The 16,925-nt window shown below is 52.4% G+C and overlaps 1 protein-coding gene across 6 annotated transcripts in view; it reads left to right on the forward strand.

Annotated features, from left to right (window-relative positions):
- The window catches only part of LOC121596885 (serine/threonine-protein kinase tousled-like 1), a 51,729-nt gene extending 42,452 nt beyond the window's left edge, over positions 1–9,277 (forward strand). For 4 of the 6 annotated variants that reach the window (XM_041922267.1, XM_041922259.1, XM_041922296.1 and 1 more), the window contains 7 exons: positions 3,993–6,790; positions 6,903–7,398; positions 7,484–7,662; positions 7,764–7,956; positions 8,035–8,240; positions 8,684–8,903; positions 8,972–9,277. In XM_041922267.1, the coding sequence (XP_041778201.1) occupies positions 3,993–6,790; positions 6,903–7,398; positions 7,484–7,662; positions 7,764–7,956; positions 8,035–8,240; positions 8,684–8,903; positions 8,972–9,277 (4,398 nt within the window). Of the gene's footprint in view, positions 1–1,773; positions 2,021–2,230; positions 2,498–3,992; positions 6,791–6,902; positions 7,399–7,483; positions 7,663–7,763; positions 7,957–8,034; positions 8,241–8,683; positions 8,904–8,971 lie in introns of those variants that run through there. The other 2 variants (XM_041922287.1, XM_041922276.1) reach the window with 2 other exon arrangements.
- The last annotated feature ends 7,648 nt before the right edge of the window (positions 9,278–16,925 follow it).

Consider the following 16,925-nt stretch of genomic DNA (forward strand, 5'->3'; position numbering starts at 1 on the left):
TTTTTTGCTCACGGGCTCACTGGGGGTATCGCCACGATCGCTCCACACCGCCGCGAGCTCCCCCTCTCTCTCTCTCTCACATTCTCTCTGGAGCGGAGAGAAGCGAAAGAGCCTAGCACACATATGGAGATTACAATTGCGCAAAGTGTTAAGGATCAAAGCGACGGCCCGAGCAAAATGGGCAATAAAAAGGTCTCGGTGAGGAGATTGTACGATGGAAAGATAGAGAGAGAGAGCCATTTTTTGTGTTATACTGCCGACGTGTTTCGTCTGCGGCGGGTGCGTGTACGCTGCTAACGCGCTCTCTCAATTGAGCAGCGAACCGTTGCCGCCGACTGTCCCGAACAGTGATCGAAAGGGGAAATTGTAGTACGCGAAACATCATACACAAATCCACACACACACACACACACTCAGAGCTAAATCTTAACCGAACGATGCAGTTCAACTATGTGTTTGTGTGTTAAAATGTGATAATGTAGGTATTTAATAGAACCATATTAGGCACATACAATGGGTTTTTGTGATCGCTTTATTTCAGCCATCATCAAATGCGCTTCCGTCATTTTGTTTTGACAGTTCCCATGTCCCAACGGGCGCGCCTTATCAACAGCTCGTTATCGATCTTATCGAAATGACATAATTTTTTTTTATATATATTCAATTGGTTGTTTGGTGAGGTGTGATTGCAAATGGAAGCAGCGCCTTAGTGTGAGCAAACTAGCGCCACTGACCAGTCGGCCAAATGCCGTACCATGCTGGTGTTGGTGTACGCGTGAAGGCGCACGCCTGCGTCTCTGCGTGCTCGTCGCTCTCTGCGTTTTACTTTCTCATTCACGCGCGTGAGCTAGACAGGGATAGGGCACAGACGTATACACACATACACAGGAAAAACAGAGGAAATAAAAATGAACAGCCTGCTATAATGAAAGAAAGAGAAACAATAAAGGAGAGAGCGAGAGAGAGAGAGGGAGAGAGAATGACGGTTGTGTGGTTCCGCACACGTTGTCAACCGGGTTTGGTGCCGTTGTGTTTGTGTGTAAAGTCAGTCTCGTCTCGGTCTCGGTGTGCGAAGAGAAGAGAAGCAGTTAGTCCAGTGTTGAAGTGTAGCCTGCCCGTGACGACGACGACGACGACGGCTGGTCGGGCACGAAAGGGCACCGATTTTATACATCCAAGCCTCACAGCTCAGCTCTTCCTGCCTTCTCCGCGCCCCCACCGGTCCCAGCTGGGTTGGGAACCTTGCGGCCGCTTCCTCTCTTCTGTGCCCGTGCGGCGGTGTAGTACCTCGTGTCAAAAACAATCAAACAAACAAACAAACAAATAACTTAAATGAAAAACAAGAAGAAGTAGAAAGAAATCGACCAGCAGCAGTGCGGAAGCGGAGGGGTGTTTAGTGTGCAGCTCGAGAAAATTCACCCCGCACCCCTCTCACTCTCTCCCTTTTTCACCCCACGCGTTATCTCTTGTGTCTGTGTGGGTTTGTGTGAAAATTCTTTTCTACGCGGGCTTACACGCTCGACAAGTACGAGTGGGTACTGCTGCATGCTGTGTGTGAGTGTGTGTATCTGTGTGTGGCTACATGCTACGCCAATTTGTCGCCATTAAACAGGCCGTTTTAGGTTTGTTTGTTGGTGGTGCAATAGACGCGTATCGTGTAGGTAGCCGCAGTTGTCAAATCAAGCGAACGTCTAGTGTGGTGTGTGCTCGAGCCCACGGGAGCAACCAGTACCAAAGGGTGTGAAGGTGGTGGTGGTGGTGGCGGCGGTGGGTACCACAGGAAAACGATTTTGTGCGTGTGTGTATTTTGTTGGCTTTTTCGCTATCTGACGTAGTTGTCGCGCCTCATCTCGATCCCGCATCACGTTACCGAAACCGGGAGAGCGAGAGAAGGCAGAGGACTCTGAATCTCGATCATCGCGCTCGCGTCGCTTCCACATCGACCCGGCCAAACCGTTTGTTACCGTTTGGTCGCGTACGAAGCGCACGGAGCAAAGGAGGGAGCCATGTTGTCCATACGGTAATAGAAAAGTGTTTAAAATTGTTCGCCTGTTCTGTTCTTAGTGTGTGTACGCGCGTGTGTGTGTTTATGTTGGTTTTCGGAGAAAAGGGAAACAGATGGTTGTGTGAGAGAGAGAAAGAGAGAGAGAGAGAGAGAGAGAAATAGAGAGTGTGTGGAGAGAGAGAGAAAGAGAGAGTGTGTGGAGAGAGAGAGAAAGAGAGAGTGAGAGAGCGTGAGAGCAAGAGAGCGAGACTTAGCAGAAAAAAAATAGAAAAATAAAAACAAGAAGACATGGCAAGGGTACGATGTTTTGCGAATCAGAGCGCGCGGAGCTGTGTGACGAGCGAGAGAGTAGCGTGAGTCCTTTTCGGGTGCTCACTGGTTCTGCAAAACTGTCAGTTGGGTTTGTGTACGTTGCGGGTGAGGGGGAGAATGTGTGTTTGCTAGCACTGAATCGGTGCGATGGAGGCCGTGTGCGGGAAGGAGCCCTTAGGGGTGAGTGCACGGTACTGTGTTTTTATTTGTGTGTTGCTTTTGCGGCCGTACAGCTCCTAGCGTGTGCTCGATGGCACTCACATTTGCGGATAACGTATATAGGGTGTGTGTGTGTGTGGATCGATCGAGTGCGATAACTTTTCACTTCGCTTTCCGTGAGGATGTTCTCGTTCGCTTTATTGTTGTTGTGTTGTTGTCGTAAGCTGTCATACTAATTGCTGCTTCGGTGTAGCGTTCGCGCGCGCGCTTGTGTGTATAAAGATGCAGTCACACAATACGGAATTTGCCCCGTCTCATTTCAATGGAGAGCTCAAGCACTCTCAGTTTTCCGATCGCTATCCGGCCGCCATGATGTGAATTGTTTCCTTGTTGTTTTTTCTTCTTTCGACTCATGGTCGATCGAAATAAATCCATAACCGCATAACCGTGTGTCACAACACTCCCCGTCTTGCCCCGAGTCACTCTGCCGAACCAGAGGGGAATCAACGAACGGCGTGTTGTGCATGTCCTGCTGCTTTAGCCTACTCCTAACGGCTTCCCTGCACATGCACACGTGTGCAGGTCTAATTTCTCTTCATAATTTATTTTTACCACAGTTTGTATACGTGTATGTAGGTGTGTATGTGTGTATGCAATGTTGCTTTTTTGTTGTTGTTTGTACATGTTTAGGGAAGATTGATTCCGTAACGACTTCAAGTTCTACTCCTAAGGCTACTGCTGTATTTGTCTTAAAATGTCGCTCATCTGTAGGGAAAGACGTGGAAAATGGTCTATGCTATATGAACAAAGCATTGAATTAAAGTGTGTTTAATATTACAATCGTTTTTTCGTCTGAATTTGAAATGATTTATTACGACAACGATATCGCCTTTATTTATAACTAGAAACAGATTATGGAACAGAGCTTCTTGGTGTTCTGCACTCTCTACTTTTAATGGAAATAACTACAATAATTGTATATTACTATGAAAATTTGTATCCAGCGTTTAACAACAATTTTACCCAAATTTAACTAGAGGAATAAATAGCATTTCTAGGGTGTTTTTTTGGTGGGAATCCATTAAGCGAAAAAATTGCAGTTTTGAATACATATGAATTCTTTCTATGTTTGGGTACTTATTTCATCAATTGTTGTTACTCAATAGAAACGAATAAAGAATGAGTAATTTCTCCTTTTCGTTTTCATGCCCAATAACATGATCCTATTTCTCCGACTTCCTCTTTCGACTACCGTTCACACGCATCCTGACATGCACACATATACACAAACACACACACACTAGAGCACGTAACCGTTCGTGCGCCAGGGACACTTCCGTAGGGATAAATGGTCGCGCGGGCCACGCAGCGAGGGAGGGAGTTCGCCTTCGAAACGGCCCTCTTTCCTTCCTCTTCATGAGTTTCCTCTTCTAACGTTCTCGATTGTGTTTTCTCTTTCTCTCCGCATGTGTTGATGTTCCTGTCCTGCCCTGCAAATGGCGCTTCCGCAAAGCAGATGTCGGCCGGTACGCAGCTGCAGATGGCACCACAAACAACAATAGTACAACAAGTTGGCCAAGTCGACCAAACTGCATCACACCATCACCATACGTCGCATCATCTCCAGCAGCAGCAGCAGCAGCAGCAACAGCAACAGCAGCAACAATCGCATCATCATCATCATCCGCAGCACTTTAACAGTGGCAATCAGCATCATCAGCAGCAGCACCAGCAAGTGGGAACGGTGCTGAGCTCGCACCAGCAGCAACAGCAGCAGACGTCGGCTGCCGCCGCGGCAGCGATTGCCGTTGTCCTGGGCGGTGGCGGCAGCGGTAACGGCGGCGGCGGCGGTGCGGGCGGTGGTGGTGGCGCAGCAGCAGCAGCAGGAGCGGGCAGCAATAACGGCGGTACGGCGACGGGCAGCAGCAGTGCCAAGAACAGTAGCAGCTCCCTGGTGGACGCGGCCCAGCCGACGACAACCACGACCACGACGACGGCCGGTGTGGCGGTAGCGACAGCCGGCGGCACGACGACGCCCGCCCTACATCCTCCCATCCCCGTCGGTAGCGGGCTGCAGCAGCATCACGCCCATCACACACACCATCACCACCACCACCACCAGCAGCAGCAGCAGCAGCAGCAGCAGCAACACCATCAGAACAACAACAAGGATCAGGACTCGAACATGAGCACCGGCTCGTCCCACAGCGATAAGGAGCAGGACGCGATCATGATGAGTGCGGTGGCGGCCGGGCTGGCCATCGGGTCGACGCCCCCCTCGGAGAAGGTGTCGCGGGCGGCGTCCGAGCGCAAGCGCAAGCGGAAGGCGCCGGACGACAATGGCGGCCCGGGCGGAGGCGGCGTCGGGGCGGGAGCGGGAGGCGGAGGTCATTTTCGTGATAGTAGAGATAATATAAAGGGTCTGCGGCTGACGCTGCCGCCCCTCAGTGATAATAAGAAGATAAACGATTATTTTTCTAAACACCCGGGGATGCCGGCGGCCGCGTCGTCGCCCCGCGTGTCCAGTAGCACTAATAGCCCGTTGGTCGGTGGCATCACCACCACGATCACCGCGGTCGGCAGCGGGGGCAGTGGTAGCGGTGCCGCCTCGGCCGCCGCCGCTGGCAACACTGCCGCCGGCAACAACAGTAGCGCGTTAGGAGCAATATCCAATAATTCGCCGCACGTGGATCCCGGGGGTGGCGGTGGCGGTGGGACGGCCGGCAACACCGCTGGCAGTGGTACCGGCCCTGCCCGCAAAAGCCCCAACCCGCAGTATCCCATGTACCCCCCTAGTCCACAGACGACGCCGCTGCTGCCGGTGGGCAGCAATGGCAACAACAACAACAACAACAACGGTGCCGCGTCGGACCTGTTCACCACCGGCGGCAGCAGTCGAACGCAGCGGCAGCAGCAGGCGGCGGCCAATGCGGCCGTCTCGTCCGCGCCCTCCTCGCCGTCGGTGGGCAACAACCCGGCCAGTGGCAACAACGCTTCCGTACTAGTTCCTCCATCCGTCTCGACCGCCATGTCGGCGGCGGCGGCGGCGGCCGCGGCAGTCGAGGCGGCGAAACAGGCGGCCGCCACCTCCACCCCGTCGGCGACGACGGTCCTGTCGCCCATCATAACGCCGCTGGTCAGCACGGCGGTGGTCAGCACGACCGGCACGGCCGGCTCGGGCGTCTCGCTGCAGCAGCAGCAGCAGTACCAGCCGGGGATCGTGCTCGTGCCCGGCAGCAACAGTACCACCTCGTCGCTCATGCACCAGAAGCCAACGGCAGCGTCGGCCAGTCAGCAGAAGCAGCAGACCGGCACCGGGCAGCAGCAGCCGGCGTCCGCCGGCTCGACGCAGCAGCGAGATTCTCAGGCCCAAACGCAGCAGACGGCCGGTGGGGCGACGAACAACCACCAGCTGGCGTGCAGCGCCCCCACGCCGGGGACGGGGACGACGGCGCCGAGCAACTGCAATGCGGCGGGGGCCGCCGCCGACCACCACCATCAGCGCGTGACGCTCGTGTCGTGCAACACGAGCAGCAACAGCAGCAGCAACGGGGGTGCCGCCGTCGCCGCGACCGGGTCGACCACCCCCAGCGGCGGCGAGCTGACGAGCAGCGGGATCGGCAGCACCAACGTGCCGCTGACCACGACCACCGCGGCCACCTCGACGACGAGCAACAACAGCAGCATCGGGGGAGGGGCCCAGAACAGCAATTCCATACTCCAGCTACCGGGCGGTGCGGTAGTCACCACCACCAAGTCAATTGGGCAGAAGCTGCAGCAGCATCAGCAAACCACCACCTCCTCCTCCTCCTCCACCAACACGACCGGCGGGCAGCAGAGCGACAGCAGCAGCAACAATGGCGGCAACTTTGGCAGCGGCAAGTTCGGGCAGCAGCAGCAGCAGCAGCAGCCGGGCGGCGCATCCGCCTCGACCGGCACGGCCCCGACCACGCCGACCACGCTGATGCTGACCAAGTTCGTGCAGACCGACCTGACGCAGGCGGACATTACCGAGCGGGACCACGACTTCGAGAGCAGCCGGACGCGGGTGGACGAGCTGTCCCGGCTGTCGGACGAGCAGAAGTGCCAGCTGAGCGTGCACCAGAAGGCGATCGAGCAGCACAAGAGCCAGATCAGCAAGTGCGTCGAGGTGGTGAAGAAGCTGCTCAAGCAGAAGAGCAACATCGAGAAGAAGGAGGCGCGCCAGAAGTGCATGCAGAACCGGTTGCGGCTCGGGCAGTTCGTGACGCAGCGGGTTGGCGCCACCTTCCAGGAGAACTGGACGGACGGGTACGCGTTTCAGGAGCTGGCCAAGTAAGTACACATGCTCACATGCATGCACCCCAGAAAAAAATGCAAGGAGAGTAGGAGTATTAACCTGTTTTTTGTTTTTGTTTTTCTCTCTTCTCAACCTCCAATGGTGCAGACGCCAGGAGGAGATCACTGCCGAGCGGGAGGAGATCGACCGACAGAAGAAGCTGCTGATGAAGAAGCGGCCCACGAACAGCGAGGGCGGCCGCAAGCGCAACAACTCGTCGGCGACGGGCGGCGGTGCGGGCGGCACTGGCGGGACCGGCGATCGGGGCGGCACTGGGCCGGGCAGTGCGGGCGTCGGTACCGGCGCGGTCGTGGCGATGGGCAGCGGCGGCGTGGTGGGCGCGAGCGCGGGCAGCGTCGGCAGCGGGGGCGGCGGGTCGGCGCTGCACAACGGCAACGACAGCACGTTCCTGAAGCCGGACCCGGTCGTCAGCAGCAGCAGCACGTTCACGCTGCAGGAGTACTACGAGTGCGACGAGATACTGAAGCTGCGCCAGAGCGCGCTGAAGAAGGAGGACGCCGACCTGCAGCTCGAGATGGAGAAGCTCGAGCGGGAGCGGAATCTGCACATCCGCGAGCTGAAGCGGATACACAACGAGGATCAGGTGGGTGCGGGGAGACGTTCCGCAGGCGAGTTCTGGGTGGTGGTGTGCTAACGGCTGGTGCCTCTGCTTGCTTTCCTCACGACAGTCACGCTTCAACAATCACCCGGTGCTGAACGATCGGTACCTGCTGCTGATGCTGCTCGGCAAGGGCGGCTTCTCCGAGGTGCACAAAGCGTTCGACCTGAAGGAGCAGCGGTACGTCGCGTGCAAGGTGCACCAGCTCAACAAAGACTGGAAGGAGGACAAGAAGGCGAACTACATCAAGTAAGGGGCCGTTTTTTTTTTTTTTGCTTTGCTTTGTTTGTTTGGTGAGCCTCAGCGGCAAAACTACTACAATCGCGGCTGTCTCCTCCTCTCCTCCACAGACACGCGCTCCGGGAGTACAACATCCACAAGGCGCTCGACCATCCGCGGGTGGTGAAGCTGTACGACGTGTTCGAGATCGATGCCAACTCGTTCTGCACCGTGCTGGAGTACTGCGATGGGCACGATCTGGACTTTTACCTGAAGCAGCACAAAACCATCCCGGAAAAGGAGGCACGGTCAATCATAATGCAGGTGCGTACACGAGCAACAAATGGCTGCTCAAAAACCCCTACTTATGCCGGTTTTTTTTAAAAATCTCCTTCCGTTCAGGTCGTGTCGGCGCTCAAGTATCTGAACGAGATCAAGCCGCCGATCATCCATTACGACCTGAAGCCGGGCAACATCCTGCTCACCGAGGGCAACGTGTGCGGTGAGATCAAAATTACCGACTTCGGTCTGTCGAAGGTGATGGACGAAGAGAACTATAACCCGGACCATGGTATGGACCTTACGTCACAAGGTGCTGGAACTTATTGGTGAGCAACGAAGCGCAGTGAGCCTCCTTCTCCTCCCCCCCCCCCCAATGGCAAACCCCTCTCCCCTAGCGTGTATACACCGTGTGTGAGCGATTGTGTGGTGGTAGTAGCTTTCGGTAGACGACGAACCTCCTTTTTAGATAGATTCGGTTTAGCTCGTTCAACCGATCCAGCAGCATTGTTCTGCAAGTGTTGAGCTAGTTTTAGATTCATCTACAAGTTGCAGTAAATGTGTAGCAGTGTTGAGGTAGAGTTGTACGTGTGTAATTGCAACAGCAAAATAGTGAAAATAGCCCTCCGGAGTTTGAGATTTAGGCAGCCTTGTTCGACACCCGCTCTGTGTAGTGTATTGCGGTGCAGTCTGCTCCCTCCCCTTCCGAGTGTGCTAATGCTTTCTCCCCATTTCTCTTCTCCTCTTTCCTGTGTCGTGCGGCGGGCCCCAGGTATCTGCCACCGGAGTGCTTCGTGGTCGGCAAGAATCCGCCGAAAATCTCGTCCAAGGTGGACGTGTGGAGCGTGGGCGTCATCTTTTACCAGTGTCTGTACGGCAAGAAGCCGTTCGGGCACAACCAGTCACAGGCGACGATCCTGGAGGAGAACACGATCCTCAAGGCGACCGAGGTGCAGTTCGCCAACAAGCCAACCGTGTCGAACGAGGCAAAGGTAGGTTTCGTTTAATGCTTCAATGTTGAATGTAATATCCCCTGCATCTAATGTCTCCTATCTTGCAGAGCTTTATCCGGGGGTGCCTCGCGTACCGGAAGGAGGACCGGATGGACGTGTTCGCACTGGCCAAGCACGAGTATCTGCAGCCGCCGGTGTCGAAGCACAACCGGTCGTCCAATGCGCAGAATGCGCACGCCGGCGGCCAAAACAGCAGCAGCGCCGGCACCGGCGCTGGCGGGGGTGGCGGCGGCGGCGGCGGCGGTGGCGGTGGATCGGGCGGTTCGGGCGGGGCCGGCGGCAATCAGATCGGCCAGCAGACGTCCTTTTCCACCGGCATGTTCGGCAACATGAACCAGTCCAGCTCGTCTTAGCTATTTTTCCACCACAGTAGCGGTGTGAGCAGCAGCAGGAAGGGCGGTCCCGCCCTCCCACCCGGTGTAGCGGCGGCGGGGGCGACACCTTCCACCTCCCTCGTGTCGGGCGCCTCTTCGATCTCACCCTCGTCTCTGTCGGCGGTGGTCGCTTCCACCACCCACACCAACAACAACAACACCACCACCACCACTACCACCACCACCACTACCAACGCCACCGCTGCCACGGTCTCGTCTGTATGTGCTTCCGCCAGCCCGACCCACCTGTCCCCGGGCTCGACGCAACCGCAACCGAAGGCAAGGGGTGGTGGGGAGGGCAGCCATCGATCGGTGCTGCTAGTGCCACCGGTTCCATCGGCACCGCCGGCACCTCAACCACCACCACCACCGCCACTGCCACCGTCTTCGTCGTCGTCGTCGTCCGCCATCGGTCGCGTGATGATGACAAACGGCGGCGGCGGCGACGCTATCCAGCAACAGCCGAACCGGACGAACGATCGCATTGTACTGATGACGGCGGCCGAATCGGCCGCCGCAGCACCCGCTGCCAGCTTTTTCAGCGTGCACGCCAAAAAAGGCATCATCATTCCGTCGCCCCTCGGCAGCCGCGCGGCGAACGGTCGGCGCCTGCTGCACGCCGCCGCCGAGGAGCTTGCGTCCAGCGTGGTGTCATCGTTCAACCACAAGGCAGCGGCGGCAGTGCCGGCTCGGTGCGGCCGCAAAAGCATCATCATAAAGCAGCAGCAGTCGCAGCCAGGCCATCATCAGCTCAACCTCACCAATCAATCGCTCCTGCTGCGCCGTCAAACGAACGCGAACAAGCAACAGCAGCAGCAGCCGTTGTTGCAGCTGCAGCCGCTAGGCGACGAACCCCTGCCCAACCACTATCAGGTGGGCGGCGGCAACAGGAACGGTTGCAGCACTGCCAACACCACCACCACCACCAGCGTTCTGCTGCAGTGCAACAACATCAATCAACTCGCGGGGCTCGCCGTGGCGAAGGGGGTGGTGAAGCGCCAGCAGCATCTACTGCTGCTGCGGGGCGGCGGTGGGGCCAGCACGGCCAACAGCAGTAACCTGCTACTGCCACCAGCAACGCCACCTGGCCCCTCCTCGTCCTCGCCACCACCCTCCACCAGCTCGTCCTCGATTGTGGCGGCAGCGACGGCGGCAGCAGCGGCGGCCGCCGCCGCCCATGCCCTGCTCGCCGGCCGACGCCACTGGCGCACGGAATAGCCGGCAGGCGCGCCAACTGGTGTATGTGTGTGTGTGTGTGAGCGAGCTTAGATCCGTAGGACTGTTAGGAGAGCGACAAAAACACACATTCCCATTCCCCTTTTCACCCACCCGAACACCCAACACCCAATTACAGATGCGACCCAGCGAACGGCGCGAAGGGAGATAGTAGGGGCTGCCCGTCGCCTAGACTAGACTCTTACCCAATTGTAAATAGTTTTGTTTGCCCGGCGTGTGTGTGATGGTATCGCTTGGGTCGGCGTTGGTGAGCCTCGCGCTCACTAGTCATCCTAACCCATTCGCGCTACAGCCGCGGCACGTTTTCGAATGTCGAGTTCGAATGTCGTTTCGAAGGGGGGCGACACGGTGGTGGTGAGCAGGCGAGCGACGATCCTGTGTCTCCCCATCTCCCCTCCCCCCATCTCATAATCGCCTTTAAGTGCCAAAACCCCCGCCCTGACCCGCGTAGAGCTTTTAATTATCCATACACACACACACACACACACACACACACACGCACACATCCTTCTCCATTTGCGAGAGTAATAGAATGTGTACGAGAGTGTATGTTTTTTTTTTCTTTTTTCAATTTTTCATCCAAACGAGGTGCCGCTCTTCGTGGAGGACGGCCTATATCTTGAGCGTCGATACTTTGCCTTCCTATTTTTTTTTATTAAACCCTCGTGCTTGTATCTTACACCCACAAGTGTTCCGGCAGTTGCGGAAAATGCAGTTTGCCGCATTTAGTTTTCGTTGTACTTTTCCACTCCACACAAACACACATAGACACACGTTACTACGGTTTTGGTAATGTTAACGGTAGCAGGCATTGGGAAGGCGATAGCTTTTTTATCGTTTTTTTTTTTGGTGCGAGTTTGCGGGGGGTCCTCATGTAGAGAGCCGCGGCCGTCTTGTGCAGCTTTTTAAACATGTATTCCTTCTTTTTTGTATGCTTGTTTTAAACTAATCTACCTTTCGCCCCCTGAAAAGAAAAAAGTTAGGCGAGATGCACTTTATTTTGTCTCGCTTGTTCCCGTTGACGCAGGTTGAAATGGGCGCCTAGGAAGAAAGGAAACTCAACTACACACGCTTTTTGTTTTGTAGCGGTAGGATACGATCGTTGCCGTAGTAAGCTCACACAATATCGATAACGGTTGGCGATAGGATAAGCGGGGTGGCGCGAACACATACCACAGAGCATACACACGACCGCGCTCGGGGAATGACGACGGAAACTGCATGAAAAGAAAATCCGCGCGCAGGAAGTGTAGGGAAGCAGCAACGCACCTTGTTGCTGGGCTGGTGTGGGGACGTCTCGGACACGTCTTTCGCTGCTGCAAGTGGGTTCAAGTAGGATGCGGACCTGTTTTCCAGAAGCTAGGAAGAATTAATTTTAGCGTTCGCGTATGAACGGAGCGCACGCATGTGCGTGCAAACGGTTCATACCACTATGTACAGAAGCAGCGGACAGTGGTGACGCAAGAGAAAAGTGTAGTTTTAAGCAATTAAATGTAACGACAAGTATCTACTCGGAATTAGGGTTTTTTTTATCTTCTTCTTTGTATAAATTGAAACGTGATTGAACCCCGAGGGGCAGCCAACCGTAACCTGTCCAATCCCTGCCTCCTTCCGCGATTCCCTTTCTTCATACACAAACACACACACCTTCTTTCTCACGCGTCTCACCCCTCTACAAACTCCACTACTAATTTGTACAGATTTAAAATAGCAAAGCAAAGTGGAGATATGTAAGGAAATTCGAGCAGGAAAAAGGGGTTGAATATTAATTCCCTAGCAAAAGAGAAAGCGAGAAAGAAAAGGAAAATCAGAGAGAGAGAGAGAGAGATAGAGAGAGAGAGAGAGAGAGAGAGAGGAGAGAGAGAGAGAGAGAGAGAGATGAGAGAGAGAGGAGAGAGAGAGAGATAGCGATTAAACCTGCACGAGACATAATTTAAGCGCATGAGATAAAACAGTTTTTCGTTTATGCAACTTCTTTTTTTTAATATTAAAATATAAATTCGTTTATAGCAAACCCAGCACGCTGCGGTTCATCCTAATCTCTTTGGGGTGGGGTAGGGAAGGGCGCCTGATGTTTAGTGTAGCGCGCCATTAGTCCGTACATTGCTTCCCACTGTTTGTTTTGCCCCCCGCCCAGCCTAACGGTTAGCGTAACGTTTGCCGTGTGAGTGATTTAAACGCATGACACGTTGCGTGCATTTCCAGCGTCCATACACAAACGGGAAGGGGGCACGAATTGTTAGGGATCTCTTCATCGTCTCGGTCGATTGTGAAACTTTGTTTGCCGGTTTTTTTTCAAGTACGGTTTCTGCATGATAAAAAAAAATCAAAAAATCTTATCATCCTGCTTGTCCAAGCCGAGGGCTCTCTTGGCGCTCTGTGTGGTGTTAACTATCAGCTGCTACATGCTTCCTACAAAAATACACATACACACACACACGCGCATACACAAACGGGACAAAAATTGAAGCAATTTTGATAACCGACAAAACAGAAAAAGCAAGCAGAGCTAGAGAGAGAGAGAGATAGAGGAAATAAACGCAAGAGCAATGTCATGAAGGGAGGAAAAAAACACACACGCAAATGTGACCGCCAGTCCGAAAGTGAAAGTATGTTGTCCCACGAGCTTTAATCAATTTTGAACGACACGTTACGCTAAAACCCGAAAGCAATAGGAGTTAGAATTCCCTCGCTCACAGAAGCTGCGCGTTTCGTTTCACCTTTCTTGCGTCGCGCGTTCAGTGTGTGTGCTGGTCGGATTGGTTGGGACGCTTGCTTGAAGGGCTTGCGCGCATATGGGGGTAGCGACCAAGCGGCATTTATGATATGCGAACCGGCTCAAATAGAATAAAATAAGTTAGCAAGCAAGCAGCCGCCCTGGCCGGCCGTTGTTGCGTAGTTGGATTTGTTTTGCCTTAGAGCGCCGTATCGCACGCTGGCGTGGTATGTAAATAATTGAACAGAGCGACCAGCCGTTGGCTGCCCACACCTAGCGGCGAAGAATACGATATTTTGTTCATTTCGGCTGCTCCACTGGTCAACTTTCGGTTTTTGGTCAGCAATAGTCGGGCTAGATGTTTCGAAAGATTGTTAAACATGCTGCAAACACACACTCGAGCCACCAGTGCAGCAGTGGACAGGTAGCGAAGCGTGTGCGAAACCTCTGTTTGATAGCGAAATTGATATATTTTTTTTAAATTTTATTTCCTTTTCTTTTTCCTCTACACGTCTTGGCAACGTGGCTAGCTTGTTGTGTGTCTCGGTTGCCGCGCTCTAAACGTCGTCACCGATGAGCAGGGAGCGGACGGGGTCTATTGACAGCTTTAGCAAACAGTGAGCTTAATCCAGGCACGGGAAAATTACCTGTAAATTGATTAAAAAACACAATTAATAGGACAAGTGAAAATAATGGATTCTTTGCCCGATTTTCTTTTTAACGCAAAATCATGTTTCACGATCTCAACTCTATTCGTTAGGGGCCATTTTTTTAAATTATTTTCCCTGCAGAAAGCGGTGCCATCTGCATCGCATTTCGACATCTGCTCATTCGTTGTTGGAGGAATGGGGTAGTGGACGGGGTGTCTATTGTATTTGCGTTTTCCCGCTAGCCAAACGTGCAAACTATAGAAACGCAAACACACACGCGCGCGCGCACACACACACATTTACATTGTTTACTGTACCATAGGCACGTGGCGGTTTAAGGGCGAAACTAAAAGTAAATAAATAAATTAAAAAAAAAACCAACCATACCACGATGCGCACAGCAGGAAAAAGCGCGAAATGCAACATAATCATGTTTCACACCCACACACACATTTAAAACCAACAAGTAAAAGGCAAAACTGCCCTTGCGGGCGAACGCGGGAGGGTGCTTAATCAAGGACGGAAATTAAACGTACCAGAGCGGCAGGCTGGTAGAGGATGCATTGGTGTCAAAAAGGGGATTCATTGTGCAAAGCAAGTAACGAAAAGAAAATCCAACCACAGCACACCCAACAGCCTAGAACTATTGCGCATAATCTTTTCTCAAAACAACAAAAACCTAAGCAAAAGAGGCGAACGTGAACGCGGAAAGGGCAAGGCCGAACTGTAGGAAATAGAGGAATCACAACATGCTCACTTACCTTAGCGAATAAAGTATCAAACTTAGTGGTTACAATCAAATGCAAAAAAAAAGCAACACACACACAATAGTACATTCAATGTGGGAAGATTACACGACAACAAAAAGAAGTAAAAAAAAACAAAAAAAATCTGAAACAAATTCAACCTGGCGAATACGTATGTGTGTGCGCGTGTACCAAGGGTCTGCAGGTTAAGTAGCGTAGTAAAAGAGAGAAAGAAGCAGGACACACGGAAGGAATATCTTGGCAAAATCGCTTCCAAGAAAAGGATGGAAAACCCCGGCAAGAACGAAAAATACACAATGCCGCACTCTCACTAAAGGGCCAAAACACTGGTTAAGGCAGAGCAACTAGAGCAAGACTTAAGCAAACAAGTACCGCAAAGCGAGAAGAAACCCCCTCACATGGCCCCACTGTAGGGAAATGGGGAAATGCGTTGACGAATAGATCGGAATGGGGCTGATGCGCTGATGCTATAGCTAGGAAGATGTGTTTAAGAGGACGTTGGCGATGTTGTAAAAGGGCGCACCGATCAGTAGACACGCTTTAGCTCGAAACTGTTTGCAATGCAACGGGCAAAGGGAAGAGGCACGGCTCTGGTGAAAAGAGAGGACCCAAAAACACACAGCACACACACACATAACCCCCCTCGTAATGGTCTTGGGCATTGTTGCAAGGGTGAAGCGCGTTAAGAAGGGAAGAAAAAGGGAAGAAGCAGCGAGTTTTAAATGTGTATATTTAAATTGTCAAGACTAGCTGTGGGGGAACGAAAGAGAGAGGAGCGCCTAAGCGCGGGTGACTGGCCGATTGGAATGCAAAAAAAAAACGAAATAGCAAGTCATAAAGGGGAAAGAAAAACCAACCAGGCTTAAGAAATTATGATAATGATAAATAAAATATTACTGTAGCAAACCCGTACGGCACGGGAAACCGTACGGCACGGGCAAGGGGGCCGCGAGTGGGGTAACTCGCCCCGTCTCGCCCTTCCCCGCTCCCCCTTTTCTGTTCGGCACTAAGCAGTGTTAATGTTAACTCCGCTAAGTAAATACCGCGGCTCTGGATGGAGGTTGAAGCGCGCGCGTGTGTGTGTGTATGCGCCCTATCCCCTCCGTTTCGTGGGGGAAGGGAGTGGGGAGAGCAGGTGGTTAGGTGACGGGGCGCTACTACACTTCCATCCCCAAGGAAAGTTGTGCTGTGTTGGAATAATAGTAATAAAACAAAAAAACAGAAACAAAGGCAAAAACAGCACTTGCAGCAAAAATGGACGAAGCTAGCGGATAACCAAGCCGTACAGTGCTGGGAGGTAGGGCAGGAAAGTAAACAAAAAGCGTAAGAAAACTCAGCAAACAGCGAGGCGCGGTGTGAAACCCGGTGGAAAACGGGTGGAAGAGTGGGGAGAATGAAAGATATAGAGAGATAAAACAACATTTAATAAATTTAAAGAAATAAATATTAAACAAAAAAATGAAAAAAAGAGAAGGAAACTATTGATTAGCTGAAGCAACAAACAAACAAACAAGAAGAGGAAAAATCACAGACGACAGATACGCCCGCAAGCGCGCAAGGAGAACACAGGAGGGGGGAAGCAAACGGAGAACAAGAGACACAGAGCGGGAGAAAAATGGAGAGCGAAAACAAGCGAATACAGATAAATAATTATAATAAATTATTTAAGATATGAAAAAATCTTCTATATGTAATATTAATTATTAAAAAATTGAAATAAAAAAATAAATATTTAAAAAATACCAATCCGCGCGAGAAAAAGGATAAAATTCTGTCGCAATAGAATGCATAACAAAAATCTAAACAAAAACAAACATGACTTTTAAATTTATTTGCCGTGTATCTGTGTTATGTTGAGTTTGGAGCATTGTTTTATTGTTTTTTTGTGCAATTCGTTTCGCTGGAGTAGTTTTGGCTTCGATTGTGTACTTTCTAGTGTTTTTTTTATCTTACGGCTGCAAAATAACTTTTTTTCTTTCTCTACAACCAGCCAAAATAAAAATAAAAGAGCGAAAAGATGACGAGGCGAGTGAGTATCATTTCTCTCTTTGAGGGATGCTGCGAAACGCTGCTAGCGCGGACCAAAATACCAGGCATCGTACCAGGAGATCATGAAAATCAGGAGGTAGCTCTATCGATCCTCACTCTATCTCGCTCTCGCTAGTGTGAGAAGATCTAATGCTCCTCTCTCTTATTGGGCGCTTAACACATGCGCTTATCATACGAGAGGAAAGATGACGAGGAGAGTGAATATCCTT

Source organism: Anopheles merus, chromosome X (assembly GCF_017562075.2).
Source record: "Anopheles merus strain MAF chromosome X, AmerM5.1, whole genome shotgun sequence".
Taxonomy (NCBI): Eukaryota; Metazoa; Arthropoda; class Insecta; order Diptera; family Culicidae; genus Anopheles; species Anopheles merus.